The 22590-nt window shown below is 36.3% G+C and overlaps 2 protein-coding genes across 2 annotated transcripts; one reads left to right on the forward strand and one right to left on the reverse strand.

The window, feature by feature from the left end:
• The first annotated feature begins 66 nt into the window (after positions 1–66).
• On the forward strand, positions 67–3840 carry RNASEK (Ribonuclease kappa). Its single transcript, XM_022086611.2, has 3 exons — positions 67–236; positions 358–486; positions 1192–3840. Exons 1-3 carry the CDS (start codon positions 168–170, stop codon positions 1291–1293), a joined length of 300 nt encoding a protein of 99 aa, XP_021942303.1. The 5' UTR covers positions 67–167; the 3' UTR covers positions 1294–3840.
• Positions 2860–21077, reverse strand: Fpps (Farnesyl pyrophosphate synthase). Its single transcript, XM_022086608.2, has 8 exons — positions 20697–21077; positions 19970–20138; positions 18381–18521; positions 17670–17873; positions 14576–14740; positions 12168–12245; positions 10715–10849; positions 2860–8456 (listed from the first exon to the last, which is right to left on the reverse strand). The coding sequence occupies exons 1-8, from the start codon at positions 20888–20890 to the stop codon at positions 8256–8258; spliced, it is 1287 nt and encodes a 428-aa protein (XP_021942300.2). The 5' UTR covers positions 20891–21077; the 3' UTR covers positions 2860–8255.
• Positions 21078–22590: the final 1513 nt, after the last annotated feature.

Genomic DNA, 22590 nt, shown 5'->3' on the forward strand with positions numbered 1-22590 from the left:
CATTCGCCGTTCATAATTTTATATACGCCTTCATTTCCAACAAGCTTATGATTGAGTTCGAGATTACACGTCACATGAGAACAAGTGAGTGGTAGTTAGGTCACGTTTGGGTGATTGTTATAGTTCGACGATTTGTTTTTTTGAGACCCTTCCGTTTAATTAGAGGAATGAAGATTTGCGGTCCGAAGCTCTCCCTGTGTGGACTAATAATTAGTGTGTGGGGTATCTTTCAGTTGGTATGCTAATGGATATTATAATTATTATTAGTTGTAGTAGTAGTAGTGGATTTCTAGTTTTCTTGATCGCACGGAAGTGCAAACATTCTGAGCGCATTATACAATAATATTTATTTTACAGGTATTAATGGGCATATTTTATTATGTGAAAAGCATAGCATTATCTGAAGATCTCCCTGGTGTTGAAAGCGAAGGCGGTTTTGAATCACCAGAAGATTTCTATAAGATTGCTGATAGAGGTTACATACAAGTATGTACTTAGGCTTACGTGTTTGATTGTATAACAATGCTGTTGATTGTAGAAGGTCATGAAAATTGCTTGTTCAGAGGAACACAAAATCTAGGTCATCATTCGAATAATATATTCACATGTTATGCAGTTAATATGGTGTCTGCTTGCAATGAAGGCTGAAGTGCAGTACATTTATTAATGGAATTTTTGTTCTGTAGATTCCAGATTATGAGTTTAAACTTAATTTTTCATAGCATCAGCACCACAAGCCTCTGTTAACATCTGCAGAGTTTCACTCATGTTTTCACCTAACTTTGCACAAAATTTGAAGTTAATGCATAGCGCCAAGAAACCACCAGTCATTTTTCTGCCAGAAAAAAAAACACTTGTGTAACTGTCGGTCCTTCACTATTGCTGCTTTTTTTTCCATAACCAAGACATGTCAGTGCTTAGTTATTGTGCATGCTACTCAATGCTATGTCTATGTGGGCATTCTGGGAACTTGTGATACCTCATCTTTATTGTTCAGTGACAGTGCCAAGTTGGGTTTCATAATTAGCAAAAGTGTTGAAATACCCCTACTGCATTGTAGATTCATACTCTGCACTGCAATGAAATTAGGCAATTAGGTCAAAATAAATTACATGTTATGTTCAGGAATAGTTGTTCATCTGCATATCAGCCAAGTAAATTATTATTATGCGAGTGTATTTTATGTTTCAGAATGCATATAACTGTTGGATTGCAGCATGTCTTTACATCTTTACATTGGTTATATCAGGCCATCAGTTTTATGTCAACAGTCGTTCATCTATGAATATGTAATTCCCTAAATTTCAGTAAGCAGCTTTGTAAAGATTCCAGACTGTTACGAAATTAAAATGTAGTTGACAAATTAAAATGCAAGTATTCTGCATATGCAATATGAAGAATACGATCTTCCAGAATACGTTCTTTTGTACAGTGTTGCTAGTGATTGGTGAAATATCCTATGTGGGACAGTAGACTAGAAAGAGTACTTTAGGATTTCTCATATCATTGGTCACGCCTAGTTTCCAGTGCATGGAAGTTTGTTGATATATTAAGCTTACCGTAACATCCATATTCAAAGTATTAAAGGTAGTTGCAATGGATGTGCTATTCTTAACGTACTGTACAGATATGTGTGGAGTTTTAATTTAAAAACATTATAAAAAGTTCCACTTCCTCTCAATATATATTATAGCTTTGGTAAAATGATCACTATTAACATTATAATTTTTGTTCTGGTGTATAATATTCACATTTTCAATGACTTATCATGTTCAAACTTTGAATGGGAATAAATTGTGTAAATTAGATGTGGTGTAATCATTTACATTTATCTCTTTTTAATTGTACATAAAATCTGTTATACTTATTCACAAGTTTCTGTGAAGCCAGTTCAATATTACCAATATGGACACTTGTTTTGTCATCACCCGGTGAACTTTACAATAACGGCAAAGAGGAAACATGTTATTTTAATAATAAATTTTGTTTGTTTATTGCTGAACTAAAACCTCTTTCATTTACTTATTAAACATCTTTTTGAGTTTAAAAATGATATATATTTTTAGTAAATGCATTAATTTATTGAAAAACATTTAATAATAATAATAATTTGCTGTAAGTTAACTTTTCACTATTCTGAGTAGATGAGGGAGGAAACAATTGGAAATCTTTGAGAGGCAGCTGTTCTATGCATAATATTAATAATAGAGTTTTGAAACAAGAAGCACATCTGTCCTTGGGATTATATAGCCAGATTTTAATGTAAAATTTTGGCTTTCTGATATAAATTATGTAGTGTTGAGTGTGGTCCAATGCTTTGGCAAGCAGCGCATTTGCTGCCTTTACCATGTTATACATGATAAGCGTTTAATAGGTGTGATGATGATACTGTTTCCTAGTACAAAGAATTATAATTGAATCAAATTTAATCATTGTTTAGTGTCTGCACATGTGCTTCAGTCAAGTAAGTAAAATTGTAGTCCTCAATAAATGCTACAATATTTGCATATTTAATGAATTAGCTTACTTTCTGTGTAAATAATTTAGAGTTGACTCATTAACTTGAATGGAAGCAAAATTATTTGAAAGTCTTATCCAGGCACTTGTCCATACATCTGTAGTTTCCAGGATTCTAAATTTGTAGTTCTGGTTGGAAAATGTTACTATTAACATTCCAAATCCATTGTAATTATTTAAGTGTTGAATATGTGATCTTGGATGTTTCATTTCTAGGTAGTAAAATGGTATGCTATAAAGCAACATCACTGCAGTATAATTACGAACATTTTAAGGTTGGAAGACGTTAGTTTGATTAGCAGGATGAATGTTAATCCGTTGATATCACAGGACATTTAAATATTAAGATCCCATAATGCAAAACTTTAATAAAACAATGCAGAATTTCACAGTTCAGCATGGCTGTCTAGGCTAGTCTATGTTGTAATTATATTATTGAAACCCATGAGATGACAGCACATCTATTTTTAGCACAAAGACTAATAAACTATAACTCCAAGCAGTGATATGAAGCACATTTAGAAGCATAACTTTTATATTTACAGTCAAACATATTTTTATCCATACACCAAATGGAAGTGTTTAGACTACACTACTATATCCTTGCATTCTATAATGTTTATGAATGGCAAATTCAGAGCGCAAAGAAGCTGGTAAATTTTTTTCCACTCATAACCATTATTTTAAACACTAATAAAGCCACCAAATGATGGCTTAAAAAAAATTCACAAATGAATACTAGGCGTGAGAGCCTTATCTATGAAGCCATGTAATTACATTCCGAGTAACAGCAGAGGCATGCGAGCAAGAATGGGTTAAGTGAGATGCTACATAGGTCAGTGGCTCTTCAACTGATGTTAGCATATGGCAGCCAGGAGTAAGTAGGGTGTATTGAGGTCAGTGTCAGAAGTGTTAAAGGGTCTGCAGTAATAAGAATGACTTGACTGGAAATATGTCTGTTGGCTTTCAGACTGTACTTAGTAATGAAGGAGACATGAAATAAAGCAGTGCTGGAGAATGTAACCTTAACTAGCACCATTTTTATCACAATGGTCTTCATCCTTTGTACATTATTAAAAACATTTATGTGCAGTTTAAAGTGACATTATAAACCAAAGTTATCACTTCTATTTGGCAGTCTACAGAGAGGAAGGAAATACATGTTTCTTTATGCTCTATGAATTTCAGTATATTCAGCATTTAATGAAATGTAGTGACTGTGGGTTCATAAACCTTTTATCTGTTGAGTCAGAAAGACGGATGTGTTTGTGAAAACATGTAATTACATGTGTATATTTGTAAAATAAACGTATGAATATAGAAGTTGTCTTTTACCCATATTTAAAAATCCAGCAAATGAGAACAGAATTAAGACACCTCTACTATGCGTTACTTTATGGCCATATCCTCTTAGATACAGTTAAGATTGCTGTTAAAGGTTTCTTCTGCCCGTCTACAAAGCACTTCCCATTATATTCATTGATGTTAATAAATGAATTCCTTACCAGATTGTCAGTGCTTCCTACTCTGTACTAATCACTGGTTTAAATTACAATGATACCTGTTTATGACAGCCCAATCAAGTTAGAAATATGTGCCACCATTTCAGCATGGCTGGAAATTATGTAGTAAGATTTAGTGTATTCTTGCTTCTGCTACTTTCTGTGCATGCATTTTGATTTTAGTTAATGAACACCATGAGCTGTACATCATAAATTCATATCTTACTTTGTGAACATATAATTGTACTTCAATGTAAAAAATTAATATTATTGTATTAGTAATATAGGTATAAAAGTGATTCATAATAGCACTCTTAATGGACAATTATGACCATTTCACACAATGTTAACTGCTGGAGGTAAATGGATAGTACAAACATAACATTAAACTGGTGAGAAAATAAAAAAAAAACATGTACGAAGTAAGGACTTCTGAAACAAAGAAGGAAAGTATGATCAGACATTTATTTCACAGCGAAAAACTGTCAAAAGAAAGAATGACAGCAGACATATTAAATATGTAAAGCTCGAGGTACAGTAGGAAACTGAAGATTATAATAAAAGAAATTACTTTTTAAGCATTATAGTCCATTAATATCATACATTATGCTGACAACATAATGCTACTGAAGTCGCAGTAATAATCTTTCCATTTTATTTCTGGTGATGAGACTTGAGTAATGGTATTTTTGCAAACACTTCAGGGAACCTGAAAAAAGTGACTAAACAGTAGCCTGGTCTCCCTTCAGAAGAAAATACTGAAAATTATGCCAGGCAGGGACAGAAACAGACCAGAATGACAGTGTATCTGCCAACTAAGAAGAGGTTACAGTTGATGAACAGACTGCAAGAGGTAAAGAGTATACAGGATTTCCTTCTTTTCCAAAAAGTGATGTACAAGTAAATGTGAATGTTAACAAAACTGTTCTTCTTTTTGGTGTGGATATACTGCAAAGCATTACTGATCAAACAAACCCATACTCTAGCCATACTGGAAAATGAACTGATATAAGTGATTAACATGTTACTTAGCCGGTATAGAACAAGAATTGTGCTGCACTCATGAATCAACTACTGCACAAGGGGTAGTACAGATTATATTCAGATGACTAGTAACACAAGTACAGAATTAGCAAACTGCACTGTAAGAATGAGAGACTCAAAAATGGATTCCAAATAATATAATTAAATCAAATTCTAAGAGAGAAATGTGAGATGGCCTTCAGAAACAAAACATGCTCTTGAAATGTGGAGGAAACCATTATGAGCTCCATTCACAGCATTTACTAAAAAGATGGCCAACTCCATACGCATAAAATGTTAATGGATTTCTTGAAAAAATATCAATAGAATTTCTGTTATATGCTTGACTTGGCCTCCCTTAAATATATTCACCGTGTACAGAAAAATGATTGAACGTGAGCTAGGTTGAACAATTTAGTGACTTCTGGAGAAAGTTTAGCAGTCAGCTACAATGGCCATGTGTTTACTGAGGGTAACCTTCAAAGAAAACAAAGCCCTCTAGACTCCTCAGATGCCACTATCTTGACCTAAAAATAAGAGAAGGAAAATAATGCTGGCAGTACTTTGTGTGTTCAAAAGGGAAGTAACAGGGCAATGAACACAAGTGCTGTATGATGTGGTCCTCTGTTTCCACACAGAATTCAATTTATGATAGGTATGTTAGTTAGCTTTCAATTTTGTAAATTACCGAAACCATTAAAACCATTACTCATGCACACACACTGTACTTCAGAAAGATTTAAATGTATGACCTCCCTGCTAGTAAAATTTATTACCCAGTTAAGAGGGAAGTTAAGTTAATGGCTAGGAATGGAATACATATACTAGTTCACACCCCCTGCGGCCAGCGTGTTGTCAATGTCAATCAGCATTGAGGGACTGGTAACTTCAGAGCTACTGTGATGCACTTGTTTTCAAACTTACTGTGCCCCTTTGAAAGGTAGCTGGAGTGGAGAGACATAATCATTTGGTGCACAGAGTTGGATGAAGATGGAGCAGCAAGCAATTACAAGCAAGACAGTAACTGATTAGCACGTCCAGCTGAGTGACACAGCTCAGTACAGTGATTATTATGATATATATAGGAGAAAATTTATATTTGGATAATCAGGACAGATTTGTAAGCGAGCGAAATTAATACTGAAAATAATCAACTGTAATGCTGTGAAATAAACTGATCTTGTCTTTAAACAAAGAACCCAATATGTAATCACTAATTATGTCACAATATTGAAGACTTTAACAGTATCTGAAGTGCCTTAAGATTAAACTTGATCATTTCATACAACTGTATATACTTAGTATTTTACATAACCTAAAACAGTCAAAATACAACCATAATGGCTGTAAGTAGTGTTTATTGCCTTCACCAATCATGTTTCAGTGTGTACAAACAATCATCAGGGGCTCATAAGCACCCACAGAACACTACTGAAAGTTCAATGCCAATCTAATGATGTTGAATCCTTCTTTATATATATATATGTATGTGTGTGTGTATACACCAACTCCTGTTACTGTTATAATATATGGTTTATGTCTTCTTCTGCCTCAGTAATGTCTGTTTCTCCTCATCCTGCCAGAAGCTCTCACCCTAGAGACTAAGTGTTCATATGTGCACTACTACCATCATATATGTACCTTATACCTTGACCTGTTATCTAGCCTAGTATGTTTAAATTACCAACTGTAGTATAACAAAAAATCTTGCAAGCAGGCTTTCAAAATGGAGGATATGCAGTCTGACATGTCTGGACTATAAAATGTCACAGAGTATACTGGCACAGAGCATATTGGAGGCAACAAGAGGTAATATGGAGCACTCAAAATATAAGGAGAAATACAGTTAAGAGGAAAACCAGCCACAAAAAAGGGGGGAGGTTTATGGAAGTCAAATTTATGACATGCAGGTGTCTGGTTTTTCCCTGAAGTCATTCCTAGTCAGAAATGTCACATGAATATGGGTCTGCTTCTAAATAGTTAAGAGCTGTGGATAGAATTTAAAAATTATCTGAACATACAAAAAACAGGATTATAATTGTACTTCCAGCATAATGGTGCACCCAACATTTCAGCAGTTACATGGTGGCATACCTGAATGAGCAGATCCCTGACCAGTGGATTGGCTGTAGTGTAGTGTGGGTGTTTACGAGCCCCTGATGACTGATTATACATATACTAAAACATGATTGGTGAAGGCAATAAACACTAACCACAGGTTTTAAGGCTGCATTTTGATGGTTTCAGCTAATTTGTAACATCTCAAACTTTCACATAAAATAAATGCACTAAAATCCTCTTAAGGTGATCAGCCAATTCCAAAGATGAGTTAAAAACTAACATTTCATAGACCTGCTCTGTCTGCATCATCAGGTCAGTGAACCACAAGTGTTTAACTCAGCTATGATGTAGGTGATTAACCAAGAGAAATTTAGTATATACTGATGACATGACTTTCCTTTCAGTATCTGTTTACACCTCTACTCTAGTATATCACCTTTCTGATCAGCATCCTCTGTGTTCAAACACACACACATGCAAATAAGGGCACCAAACACAATTTGAATACCCAGTTATATTTTCAAATTTAATGACCTATAACATGTTCCAATCTCTTATTCCACCATCTTCAGGTGATAAAATACACACACAAGGTTAATATTCCATATTAAAATGCATATACACCTTTTTTGGAGACCGGTATATTGTATTTAACCATGGTAGGAGAAAGCAGACAGTTGCCAAATAGATGACAAAAATTTATTTTAACTGTGTAATGACACCATCTCTGATCACATTTATCAATCTTAAATACTTAATACTGTAGTGAATGTTTATCAAAGTATTTACATACACCTCAGTACATTAGTAAAATTTATGTTTAATCTTAATTTATTTCAATCAATGTTAATTTCAACAAGATAAACTGCATCTCAGATCTTTGTTATCATTCATATATGTGCACTATACACTGCAACTAACTTTGTTCTGTACGTCTACATCCTTAACTGATATGTTAGAATAGTCATATTGTAATAATCAGCAATAAGCTAAACAGAACATATTTAACCACCTGAAAATGGCCATATAAGGTTGAAAAATGTACTGGATCAATTTATTTGATAATACATCTGTGTAACTTGAAATGTTGTGTTCAACAGCCTTATTTATACATACATGCTCATTCTGCATCTGACGTAATGGGCACGCCCCTCAGCATTCTCGTTTATATATCTTTTCCATGAATTTGAAAAATAACTTATGGGGCATTCCACGTGATACTTGCTGAATGTGTGTACTAATGATGTTATAGCTCTCTTCCTCATATGTAGCATATGTAGATGGTAAGCCCAACTGTACATACAATTCCTTCACTGCTGCAACCTTCTCTGGATTCTTTGACCCATAGCAATCCTAGCAAAACAACATTACAATTATAACAGCAAAGAAGATAGCCAACAACATGTGATGTTACATCACATTACAGTTGATTTTAGCTTCTTAGTTACAACATACAGTAACTGAAATACTCGAGACTATTGTTCTGAAAGTGTTCACACAAGGTGTTTAACTTTATTCTTAAACTACACTCCCTCAAGTTCAATGTATATCCCATACACCTCCAACCTCAGCTCGTAACTGTTTTGCTGAGCTAAGGATAGACCAGTGGAAGGCTTTTGTGAACATGATAATGAACATTAGAGTTCCATAAAGGCAGGGAATTTCTTGACTAGCTGAGCACATTATCAACTTCTCAAGGACTCTGCTGTATGAGGTAAGTTACTGTTTTATCATTCCTGTAATTACATCAGTATGCTGATTAGTATATCAAATGCACTGGCTGAGTGAGGCATTACTTATTATTGCTGAAAGTGTTTAATAAGCTGAGAATGAGACAACAAGGTTTTCAGAAATGGACTATATAACATTTGTAAAATTATATTGGAATGAAACACCAGTTATACACAAAAATAAAGATACTTGTGAAAGTGTTTACAATAACATAATGAATGAAATGTAAGCTTCAGTAGCTTCAAAAGTTAACAATTCACCAACAACTAAAACATCTCCCACAAATGATTCCATTTGTGCCTGTTTTCCTTTCTTATGAAGAGAGAGTAGGTTTATGCTGTGTCCCCCTTTCAACTTCTGAATCAGTTAATCAATTTTCACAAAATTTGGTATAAATGTTCAAGGAGCCATATAGTCTCCTGCAAACATCTGTCTAGGAAGGGGATGTGGCCATTTCTCTCAGCATCCATGGTCAACTGTATGTTATGGATGGTGTTAAGGTGAAGGAGGAAGATGCCCAGTTTATCCCATCCATGGAGCCAGATCACAAAGGTGTGATTCACGTATCTGAATCAGCAGAGAGGTTTGTGGGTGGGCCTTTTGAGTGCCTCTTCTTCTAAGCCCTAAGAAGTTAGCAATCACAGGGGACACAAGTAAAGTCATGGCCACTCCATTAGTGTCTTCACAGAAGTGCCCATTGAAAGATAGATATGACAACGTCAGGACATGACGAAATAGCTTCAAGCTGTCTTCATCAAAGTGCTGTGTCAAGCAACCTTAAGTGGCACCCTGGTTAAGAGTGAAATGATACTAAAGCTACCCAGGGTTGTCAAGTATGCCGTTCCACTATTGCTACAGCCCATTTATTTCTACAGTGACCCCCCCCCCCCCACTTATGATTTGCCTGGAGGATCAAGCATTTGGTACCTTAAAATGAGAAAAATCGTAAATGGGGGTCATATACAAATGAAACAAGAAGGAACTGCTTTAGTTATAAAAACACTTTCAAAATGTAGGACTTGCATATGACAAAAATTCATACATGGTAATTTACAATAGGTCCACAAGCATAAACTTTGAACTCCACAGTAAACTCACAAATGATGGCCTCATCAGGTCATGTGGCTTTACCAAGTGGTGGTGGCGGCAGAGGAAGTGACTTTAGCGATCAGGAAGGGGGGAAAATACTTTACACATTTCTTGTGGTTTCAGACTCATTAGTCATGATGACAAACTGTGCATGCTGTGTTCACATGAAGACTGAACCAGGGTCCAGATATTTCATGTACAGACACAAATTTCATTCATACAATGGAAGCAATACCTTTAGACCAACAAGCACTAAACTGGGACAAACAATGTAAGTAAAGTGTCCCGCTACATACTTATGCAGGCACTTGGGGGGAGCGGATGTATAGCTCCTACACTTTCTTGACCTCGGCACTAGATGGGGGTGAGTGGTCAGCATCACGCCCCGGCCGTGCTTTACCCCTAGGAAAGGATCCTGGTACCCATTGGACAGGATGCTGGGTGGGCCGCAGAGCCGTTCTGTACGCAGAGGCTAGAGGAAAAATCCTCTGCCCATGTCAGGGATCAAACCCCGATCGCCCAGCCCGTAGCTAGTCACTATACTGACTGAGCTATCCCGGCTCATGGGACAAACAATGTATTATATTTTATTTTATTATATAATACAATATATGGGAGCTATGACTTGAATCACACAAAAAGGGGTGGGGAAACTGTAGACTGTTAAGAGGAAAATGGTGTAAAGGAATTTTTAATAAGTGTGGGGCAATAATGAAATAACTATATTACACAGAAAATTAATATTAGCATAACTAAGTGCATGTAATGTTGAGATAACATTTCAGTCTTACCGCAAATAAAGCTTTCTGCTCAGGAGTAGCCCGCTGTAATGCAACTACTGCCAACCAAGTACACTTTCCATCTTGAATATCAGTGCCAATCTTACCAGTGACTTCCGGGTCTCCGAAACAGTCCAAGTAATCATCCTATGAGATAATATGGTAGTATATTATAATCATGAGGATGTGGAACACATCAAGGTGTGGTGCATAAATATCAGATTTAGAAACATTCACAGTATGGCATACTTAATGATAACAATTATTATACAACATTTAAACAGTGTCCTCTTTAAGGTAAAAGGTAATGTTGTCTGTGGTGTTTACTTTAAACACCACACATGCATGCATGTAGGGGAGTGGAGGCAGAATTCCACGCATTTTTAAACCCAGTACAAAATAAATGCGAACGGTCAGTTTCATGCTGTGGCAACTTTACCATGAGCAAAAGAATCCACATACCTTGTGGATAGGAGGCCGTGTGGGCCCCAGAGCCAGTCAAAACACTGTGGTGAAGAGAAAAGTCCTGCCCTGTCAAGTATCATACCGTAGCTATACAGCAGAGACACTATACTAACTGAGTGATCTCACCTCTTACAAAAACAAAAGCAAAACAGAACAAAGCAGCACTGAGTTTACACACCAGTCATACAAGTTATATATGCTTGCTGTCCATCTTACAAGACATTTAATTATTCCATAATTGATTAAATGATTTCCTATGGCCAGCTTTCAAAAGTATATCCAATTACCTTGTAACTAAATCCTTCTCTTCAGAGCACTTGCTTGTTTTTGTTTAGTGCGTTAAGTTTTAAATACAATGGTTCGTAAGTACTCCTATATACTAGTTATTCATACCTTTGTTGTGATGAGAAAGCACTAAATGAATGATTCACACTCTTCTTTCTTACGGAGACCAAGATCACAACACAACATGCAAAGAGGTAATGTAACACTTACTTGAGGAGTCTGACTCCTGTAAACTTCCTGTCACCATCTAAGCAGCTGTGATTCATTGTGTATGTATGTAAAATTTAACACAAAAATTCAGTGTATAATACATTACCAACACTGGATTAAAAGAAGGCTGAAAATTTGTACAAAAGGAACATGCTGTGAATCAATATTCTACATTCCTGATTTCAGCACACTAATTGGATCGATATAAAAACTTTCAAAATACTTAAGTACTACTACGTATGAACAAAGACAGACTAACTAAACAACTCCTTCTTTGTAACCCTACTGGGGGAAAATAAATTTTGGCAGACCAAGAACATGCTGGATAGAATACTTACATTTAAATTCTTCACCCTTGAAGTCTGAACAGGCCTATGGCCTAAACCATGGTGTTGAAGAAGAACTATTGAAGTGTTTTAAATGACTCAGTTTCCAGACTTTATGTAAGACCCCAGCTTGCCTTTCCACAATCACACAGCATAGGATAAGAAATAGTACCTCATACCTGGACTTGGAAAAAGTGGCCCATTTCCAAAAGAATGGTCTTTGCTTGGCGATGCCTTTCTTCATCCATAAGACCTGCCTAAAAAACAAAATAGAGCAAATACCAATTTATAATACAAAATATTACACCAAAGCTTGATAAGGAGTTCCAAGTTTATGACACTCACTCACTCACTCTGATGTAGAAAATTCTTTGGAAAGTTGACCATGTACTTGGCTTGTCAAAGAATAACCCATTTCCTTATAGAACCCAAAGGTTCCTCACTGTGTTCACAAAAGGTCACTGGACTCTTTCCTGAGTTACCTGCAACCAGTTCGCTCTATCGATTTCTGTCTCCCCAAGGCCCATCTTAACGTTATCCTCCCACCTACATCTAGGTCTTCCCAGCAGTCTCCTCCCTTCAGGCCTTCTACCCAATAACTTGGAAACACTTCTCCGCTCCCTCACGGGTTCTGCATGTCCCGCCCACCTCATCCTCCTCAATTTAATCACCCTGAACAATATCAGGTGAGTACAGACAAATGAGTCTTGTGATATTTGTCTCTGTAATGTTGTAAGCTTAAACGTACCATACACAGTAACTTTGGCACAATTAAATGTATAGTTTTGTGTTCCTGCCTTCTTTAATTAAAACAGTCATATTTCAATGACTAATTCAGATACAGTGATGTAACCAAAAGCAGAGCAAAGATTTATGCACACGTGAATCTTTTAAAGAAAGCCATTATATTTATGCAAGTTTACTGATTTAAAATTTAAGATAAATTTAAACTATAATAATTACAAAGGCCTTATTACACATTAATCCAACATGCACCAGGAAATACTCTAAGACAATGAACTTGCACCACTCATTAAACTGGAATAACAATGTAAACCAACAACTGAAGTCACAATCGAGTGGTTAGCACACCTCTGCTCAGGAGGTTCCACATTCAAATCTCAGCCCACAAGTTTGTTTGTGGTTTTCCTCAGTCCTAGTATAGTACCTTAAAGTAAGCCATGAGTATCCATTACTAATAATCATCATACTATTCAACCCAAAAAACCAATGCTGCTGAAAAGGCATAGTTAAATAACAAGAGAATCAATTATGCCAGGCTTATTACAGCTTAATGTATTGAGACAAGCGACATGACACAGGCTGCCTATATAAAATGTCCTCTGGACACTGAGTCAATGGTCTACAAATGCTATCCAAGAAAAAAGAAAAACATAGTACCCTAAGCACAATAACGTGGAGTTATAAACATTCCTCCAATCAGATCTCTAGGTGGTGACTAATTTGAAACAATAATACAATTATAGTTTTAACAGACAAAAGTATACATCTCTAAAATTGTTAGAGTGGAATGCAAGAGGAATTTCGAGGAGTATGACAATGGAAATAATTAAAATAGTGGGCAAAAACTTAGACCAGTACGGGTAACCCTCAATTTACGCCAGGGGTGCATTCCTGGACGAACCGGCGTAAATTGAAACTCTTTTTATTATGTAATTCAATGGGAAGTCCCAGCACCCAAACATTCATGAGTAATATAATGACATTACATTTAAAGCTCTGAAATAACTTAAATAAAATAAAGGGAATCTAAAAAATATATTTTATTCACTTACAATCGGCAATTCGTTGGTCCCCGCGATTCTTTCTTGTGACTGATGTGCACAGTCATCTCTGCTGTTATGCGACAGTTTCATTCATGTAAGACGCCGACCAATAGCAAATCGCGTAGTAAAAATAACCCTGGTACCTCCGCAGAGATTAAATTAGTCCTTCAAAAGTTTAAAGCGCCAGGAATTAAATTTGATAAGAGCAAACTCGCATATGCAAAAGTTTGCATTTCACAAACAGCTTTTACCGATTCATCGATCTCATTGGAGCAAATTCGCGTTAACGAAACATTGTAATTGCAGAGATGACTGAATTATAATTTTTATTGAAAATGAGCGATGTAAGAATTACAATTTCGTATAAGAATCATTAAGATAAACATTGTAAAACGTTATAAGTAATAGTAAAATATATATTTCTCACTTTTTGACTAGCTGGTTTCAAAATCGGCGCAAATCGAGGGTTACCTGAATTTGATAAAAATTAAATTCCTTACTATGTAATGATAATAAAAAAGGGTACATATGTGAAGATGGCTGTCTTCTGGGTTGTTGCACTGTGTAGTCTGGTAGAAGTTTACCGACATTTCAGAGGTCATACTGCCTCCTTCATCATCGCCCTGATGATGGATGCAGCAAAGACCTCTGAAACGTCAGTAATCTTCTACCAGACTACAAGACACAACAACCCAGGAGACAGCGAACTTCAGACTTACCACCATGAAAACTTCGAATTCTACATCTATGAAAATAAAATTAAGATAAATCACCACACTCAACATCAGAATTATACATACCATATACATCGCAAGGGCAACAGGCAAATGAAATGAGTAATATGCTGTTTTGTATTTCACAATGGAACTGTACCGGTCCATTGTGAACTTTTCCAAAACTGGCTTTGAACCAAACTGTGTTGACAGGAGGTCCAGGGTTTGGCCCATTGTAGTTTTTAAGGCCACCTGAATGGAAACAGAAAACAAAATTTCTTTGAGTTATATTTCACATAAATGTGCACTGTACTAATAGTTTGAATATTTTGATCTTCTTTCTAATTTTTAAACATGTGACAATCAACACATTTATTGATTTATTTTTTATTTATATAATTTGTAATTCAATAAATAAATCTATTATGGCCAGAATACAGTGAGGGTAACAGAAGTCAGCACTTTCAGCACGTACAGTTTAAGTACCATTACAAAAGAACATGCAATTCTGAGTGGCAAGAAAGAAGACAGAATTAAAGAATCTCACAGACAGGGAAACTTTGTAAACTGTGTACTTCAGGTGAACAGTGTAAGAACACTGAGAAATGTCAGTCCCTTGCCCCTGTAACATACACAACTGAGGTTCTAGCTATAGCTGATGAATCATGTATGGCAGGGTGGTCCTACACCTTTCTTCTCTCAGGCCAAGAATAGCTTTCCTGCTGGAACCGAGGGCAAAGAAACCCCTCATTGGCACTCTTTTTGGAAACAACCAAATTTCATTATTTTTAACAGTACTTATTCACAAATGACAAATTATAGTGCATTAACATCACGCTGAACCTAGAGGGCACGCTATTACAGGGTGAGAGGAGGCATAGCTCCTACTAATTCTTAACCTTGGCACTAGATAGGGGTGAGTGGTCAGTGTCATGCTCCAACCACATTTTACCCCAAGGGAAAGGAACCTGGTACTCACTGGACAGCATGTGGGTAGGCCCTAGAGCTGGTCTGGCACAGAGGCTAAAGGAAAAATTGTCTGCCCCTGTTTGGGATTGAACCCCAGTCATCCAGTCCATAGTCAGTCACTTTACTGACGGAACTGCCCCAACTCTTCACGGAACAAAATGGAATCTGATACATTTAATTTTGTTATAACTATGAAACTGAAAGATGGGTTGAAAGATCCAAGATGACACTTACAAATATTACACTTAAGATGAAGTTACCCCAAATGCTTCTTGATATGTGTATGATATTCTATCTACAAAAGTACACAAAACATGCTATTAAAAAGAAATATAACTTAAGTTAAAAACAAACAGAAATTTGAACATTTGTCTTTGGATGAACTACAGAATTGTCCTTTTTCTGTGCTTGTATAATCTTAAAGCTCTCCTGAGTAAATAATCATGTTGTCCATTGCTGCATCCATTAAGCCAGCTCAATGCCAACATTTTCTTTCTCATTTCTTCATATGGGAACAACGGTTTTGCCATTTTACTTTTGTGTACGCAGCAAAAACTATTTTTGCAAAACATCTGCTTTTCCATCAAATTTGTAGACATGCAATTCTATTTTTTATGCCTCCCAAAACAATTCTACAGGATTTTAAATGAGATTGTATGGACTAAGGTGCAGTAAATCACATCCATTTTCTAAAATTATATAATTGATTCCTAGCAAACCGTAGTGATTCCTTCATTTATGGCCAAGAAGCTGATGATGACAAGGACACTGGTGTTCTAGGTACAAAATAGATCAATTTTTTTTTGCTGCAGAGAAATGTGCAATTTTAGTTTTTGCATTGCATTGTATAAAAGTAGGAATTTCAATTGCAGTAACAATCCCATTTTGTTAGGCAGTGTACTTGCCACTGTTACAAATTTTCCTCTCCTCTTCACAGATGAGCTGAGACATCAGCAGTGCTCGACATATTCCCTCTCTGGCCAAAAACTGATGTAGAAAAGTAGGACAAAGACAAGGACTGTATTATGTATGCGGAGCAACAATAATTCACATCCCGAATTAGAAGTAAGACCAATCCAGTTTGCATGCATGCACGTGCGAGACACACACACACTCTTAGAGGATTCTGCACAAAGTTGCTGTGCTATATCATAGTATATGTACAAATTACTTTTGAGTAACAAAATCATTTTTTTATTTGCTCCTGCAACAGCTTGCACATAATAATTTTTACCAGGAAAACTTACATTTATGGTAGTGTTTTAAAATAACACAGGTGGCACTTGCATGTAAAACAGTAGACATGATAAGAATCTTTGGAGTGAAGAAAATAAATGACCTTATAACAACTAGCAAGAAATTAAAAAATAATTCTACAGGCCTGGTTACAAGTGGTCTTATGCCAGATATGGCCTGCAGACCATCACATGGACCACACTGATGCATGGAGTTGTCAACATGCTTCAAATAGTACGGCGACCAATTTAAGTTGGTAGGTTCTTGACTGAGACACCATTTTAGTAACAGAAATTCTCCTTGCAATACTTGTTGAATTATATATTCATACTTAACGAAAAGCACTGAAGCATGATATTTCTATCTACAACATGTGTGTGTATCTCTCTCTCATGTACTGGTTATCTGCTTATCCTGGAAAACTGGTTTGTCTGGTGTGGTTGAGATAATGCATATGGCAAGACATGCATAACATCATATCCACTACAATAAAAATAGATTGTGACATATCAACATGTCATCCACTCAGCTGGTTTTAAAGTTTGTTATAGCAATGGCTGAATTTTATCTCATGCACTTTCAACAACCCTCATTTCTTCATTTCATGAAGAATAGTCTACTCTCTGATTTCAGAAACACAAGTTTCCATGGATTATGCCTTCACCACATAATCATATGTACCTTGTTGTTTGCATGACATAAGCACATTCAGTACAATTCAAATTGAGGGCTGAATGTCAGAATGCACTATGAAACTGATCTAACAAACTAAAAATAAGGTTTGCAATACTAGGGCTAAACCTTTCTGCTGACAGCTCAAACACCTTAATAATCATTCTACAGTACCAAACAGGCTATTAAAATGGAAACTATGAAAGTAATTGTGAACCCAACTCAGTTTCTTAAATGTCAAACTTCTATCCAAATGAACAGTTCTTGGTTTAGCCCTATATTTAAGGACACAAATAAAACTTACATCATGAAATAACTCAAGGACATTGATATAATACGGTTTATCACGTAAATATCGTCTCAGCAACTGGTACACGCCATGTTCAAGGAGGATTCCATCATTCACTGCAGCAGTTCCAAGGTTTTTGTATAGATACCAACATGGCCGACCCCTCCTAGTTACAGAGTTGTCCATTATGTCATCCAGTACCAGAAAGTGTGCTTGCAGCTGTAAGAAGCAAACATACACATGCAAGAGTAGATGCTCATGCATCAGTGCGTATGCTACTTATAATTAGCATAAGCATTTCTATGTTTTGGGGAGATGTCACAAATTGGAAAATGAATTGATATACTGTCAGGGGCTGTTTGAAAGTAACTTTACAAGGCACATACATAAAAGTGATTATTCAAATTATGGATATGGATAATAATCATCACTGATTCCCTAAGAAGAGTAAGATATTGCAGGATGATTCCTTCTAACCTTGGTCTATAAGAGTCAGCATCTCTCAAACATTACTTTTATTGAAGATGGCTGTCTTCAAGGTTGTAGATTTGTGTAGTCTGATATAAGTTTACCAATGTTTCAAGAGGTCCTTCCTGCCTCTATCATCAGGGAAATGAGAGGCAGCCCAGAAAAAAAGCCATCTTTGTACTCAACACTGTGAGAACCTTAACAACAAAATATTACAGCAAAAGAAACTCTCAAAGCAAGAATTAAATCTTCTCTCACCATTTCTACACACCAGCCCATTATCTGAGACAAGCGAATGTTTTCTGGAGTGAGTTCATCTTTTGCAACCAGCACCCGATAAGCATAAACCAATGCCAAGCCTCGATTCTTTTTCCCTCCAGGAACATTATACTGTAAAACCTGAAAACCAACGATTTTAGTTTTAATGTAAACACGATTCACTTATGTAAGAGCTTTGTAATTTGTATTCTTTATCTAAGACCGCTTCAGAGATCAGACATGGATAACATTAAAATAATTGTTAGAGAAGTAGGTTGTGAGAATGTAAACGAGACTTAACTGGCTGTCATCATAGCCCATTTGTGGGATTTTGTTGTGATAGTGATAAATATTCTGGTTCCACAATGTCAAGTAACATCTAAGTAGCTGAGCACTAAATATGCTACTGCATAGTATCACTTACTCAGACAATCTGTACATCATTGCAACTAACAACCTGATACTCATACCAAACTAAAGTACGAACAGCAACAGTTTAAAGTAAATGGCTTTGTTTACACCTGTAGCGCAGAATTTTCCCCTCATTAGTTCTCACACAGGGCTGTCTCGCAAAGAATGAAACAGGAGGAGAACGTCCTAATTGTAGACAGCAACATGCAGCATGAAGGAAACATCATGTGGGGAAGATGAGTGCAAGAGCATAATTTTTACCTGTAAGCTAAATTGCACCACATTGCTGGACTATAAATATTACATAAGAACACAAGATCTGTAAGGCTGAAGGTATGTGCAATGGAACTCCTAATAACTTAAAAACAAAACACTAGCTGAAATCATAAAGAAATATCTTAAACCACCCATTTCTGTGCAGTTGTGTCCACCTGCCCAATGTGTAAAGTTGTCAAACAACATATAATGTGAATCTTTCACAGTGGCTGTCATAAATAAACTCCTCTCGGCAAACAGCAGTAACGTCTGACATGGCTGATTGCCCAATAAGGCTTTATAATTATCAAACAACCTCAAAATATTGCTCTAGTACTATGATTGTAATTTTCAACATCTAAAATGTTTCATTCAGAATTTGTAGAAATATTTATGGCCTACTAACACAGCAGCATAAACCCATTAACTTTAATAATAAATCATTTCAAGTCTTTATTACTTAGGTATCTACACAGCACACAAGACTACAGTGAGATTAAGACTAGCAATTAAAATCTTTACTATATTAATAATCATCTTATTATAAAGTCAAAATTATCTAACACTCATTTGTTACAATTTTCTTTTTGTTCCATTGATGACAAACTTACATGAATTCCACTACAGAAAATGTCTTTATATAATTTTCTCATATATCTGTCATCTGTGCAGTGTATGGTAAAGTGTGTGACAAGATCAGAATGACCTAGTGTCTACAGCAAAATGTAAAATTCTGACCACCCTTGTCAAAACCAAGCACAAATCACTTTCTGAATGACACTTATTCAGTCTTTCTTCATGTCAATAGTCCCATTAATATACATTGCCTACTTTTTCTATCATTTATCATGGATTAACTGAATGTTAAAAAACAGCACATAAATCTATGAGTAAAAAGTATTCAGTTTCACTGTCATACTCACTTTTGCAAACCATTTTGTTGCATCTGGAATATCCAAATGCCTTCCAGTTTCTGTCAGATCTCTCACTATGTCTGGGAAAACGGCCATAAAATCTCTGCTTTCATCTTTTGTTGCTACTGTTCCACTAATTGCTAATGGAATATTTGGTGAACTGAGTGTTGACAATGGCCTTCAAATAGCATAAATAATAAAGAAATAACCAAGAAACTAGAAACATTCACATCTCTACAGTAGCAGAGAACTGCATGAAGAAATTAAGGGATTTAAAGGCTGAGATGCACAGTACACAAATGGGTATAACATTTACAGTAACTGCAAACTGGATTTGGTAAATGAATGACTTTAATTCAATTCATGTTTTATATGCAAAGGAAACAGAAGATGATGAACAACATAATGTCCACATGCAAACCAATTTTCAAGTTTTGCCTTTTTCACCCAAATGTTCAATACTTACTTACCATTTAAGAATGCATAAAAAAGAACGCAGCATCAAAAACAGATACATTTTAGCTTTTGCTATCAAATGGGAAATGTTTCTATTTACTTTTGGAATTTTGTCACCATCCCATTCTATTGAAAAGTACAGAAGACTTCCAAACAAAAAAGTTAAAAATAACAGAGTTCTTTCTTGTTGGAAAATATTACATACGGCATATTGCAGGATTCTGTAACGTCAATTACATGACCATCTTACATCAATGAATATGGAATGTTATAAACTCACCGGGGAATGCTTCTGAGTTCGTGTGTTTTGTGAAAACGAGCAGAGCTATCGCTGATACAATGTACACTCTTGCCGTCATTATTTATACTCGTGAACTGATAGCTACCAGGAGCGTAAATTGTCCTGGAAAAACTTCGGAGATCTTGCCAAAAGGTTTGCCCAACCACAACGCATTTCCTAGCTATTCCCAGCATTTGTATAATTGTGTTAAACCTCGTCCAACACTTTCCTCCTACACGAACTTTAGTGCAGTAACCCTAACCATCTATTACGCGTCAACTATCAACTCTGTACGTAAGAGAACTAACGTCCCACCATAATACCAACGCATGACTAACATTTTGCTTACAACACCAACATGTGGAAGACATTAGGGCGTATTCAGCCAACCGGAAAAAGGCGCGCGGTGATTCAAGTGTGATTCGCATGGTTAGATACCGTGTTAAAATCTATTTACAGCGACCACCTAATAAAGCCATCGGTTAAAGAATTATCGCTTAACGAATTGCCTCCCATAGGCCCCTTTTTTTATTGACATGACAATTTACCTACATAACGAACAGCAAACAAAGTTACGCATTCGCAAATTTCAGCCAATAAGAGCATTCCTTAGTGGTCTAGGCAGGCTTTACCCAATCAGCAATCTCCATTTATAAACGTTTGGAGCGGCACTGCCTTTGTTTACATTTTTTATTGTGTTATGGTTGTGGAAAGCGGTCTTTTGCACAGAATGACCAGATATTAAAAATCTAAAAACTGGACACCTCTACCAATGATGTCTTATGTACAAAATATGATTTCACCGACACTATTTCCAGATAAGATGAGAGGCGATGTAAACAAAGTCGTGTTAGGGGAAGGTCTCTTCTTCTTTTTTTTAAAAAAAAGAACGCAATAGCAATTAGGCCCGTTTCACACATACACGGCGACCGTCCAAACGGCTCCGTTTACACGGTTAAAGGTCGAAGATTATACGAGAGCTTTCACATGCATTGGTGCCGTCTCTACGGTAACCGTCCACCGTGAAGTCACCGTGTCTTCCCACTACAAATCCCGGCGCCGTGACCGTCTTAACGGTGTACCACCAGGTAGTCACATATATACGGCGACCGTCAAAAGATAGAGACGAGAAGGGCACACTGTCACCTTTACACACGCCAGGGAAACACCGGCCTAGACCAACTGATAGGAGTGTCAGTGATAAGGCGGAAATGTGCAAGAATTTTACGCAACACAGAAGAAAGTACCAAGCTACTGCACATAATTAAACAAAAAATTGACCTTCCATGGGTGTTGATTCTGTACGGAATATTTTACATAACTAAGGGTAAGCGGAAGAAATGTGTAAGTAAGCGCAAAATGTTGATTGAAAGGCCGGACATAGTAAATTGGCGAGGGAGATATTTAGTGAATACTAAGACGCTTCGCAATAAAGAAAGACAAATATTCTACCTAGAAGAAAGCTGGGTAGACAGCAATTTAACTTTCAAAAATTGCTGGCAAAGTACGGAAGTTAAAGGGGAATGCTCTGATGGAAATGCTGGGAAAAAGACAGATTATGGTTCACGCTGGATCGCGTGCTGGTTTCCCTCAAGGTGCGGGACTGATGGTTACAGCGGCACGGAGTTTTCTGTGATCCAGCTATGAGAAAAGGCCAACTGTATGACCTAATACTGACAAGGAAACCAAAATAAAAAATAAATAAAAATTGATCAATTACTAAACGCCCATGGTCACATTGTAGTTAGGTTGCCTCCATATGTGTGTGACCTTAGCCCAATAGAACTAGCATGGTCTAAGGTAAAAACTACGTTCGCGAGAACAACGTGACAGGGATCTCTCTTTGAGCGGCTGCTGGATTTAACAACAGAAGGGATTGCAACTGTGACTGCAA

This window comes from Zootermopsis nevadensis, unplaced genomic scaffold (genome assembly GCF_977971745.1).
Source record: "Zootermopsis nevadensis isolate Lab colony 2312 unplaced genomic scaffold, Znev_1.0 Znev_ptg000019l, whole genome shotgun sequence".
Taxonomy (NCBI): domain Eukaryota; kingdom Metazoa; phylum Arthropoda; class Insecta; order Blattodea; family Termopsidae; genus Zootermopsis; species Zootermopsis nevadensis.

Coding starts and splice junctions, on each gene's coding strand:
- RNASEK (XM_022086611.2), top strand. CDS start 168: ATGAAGATTTGCGGTCCGAAGCTCTCCCTGTGTGGACTAATAATTAGT. Junction 237..357: donor TGTGGGGTATCTTTCAGTTG/GTATGCTAATGG, acceptor TTTATTTTACAG/GTATTAATGGGCATATTTTA. Junction 487..1,191: donor CTGATAGAGGTTACATACAA/GTATGTACTTAG, acceptor TTTATGTTTCAG/AATGCATATAACTGTTGGAT.
- Fpps (XM_022086608.2), bottom strand. CDS start 20,890: ATGCTGGGAATAGCTAGGAAATGCGTTGTGGTTGGGCAAACCTTTTGG. Junction 17,874..18,380: donor TGGGCTGGTGTGTAGAAATG/GTGAGAGAAGAT, acceptor TGCTTCTTACAG/CTGCAAGCACACTTTCTGGT. Junction 14,741..17,669: donor TCCTTGAGTTATTTCATGAT/GTAAGTTTTATT, acceptor GTTTCCATTCAG/GTGGCCTTAAAAACTACAAT.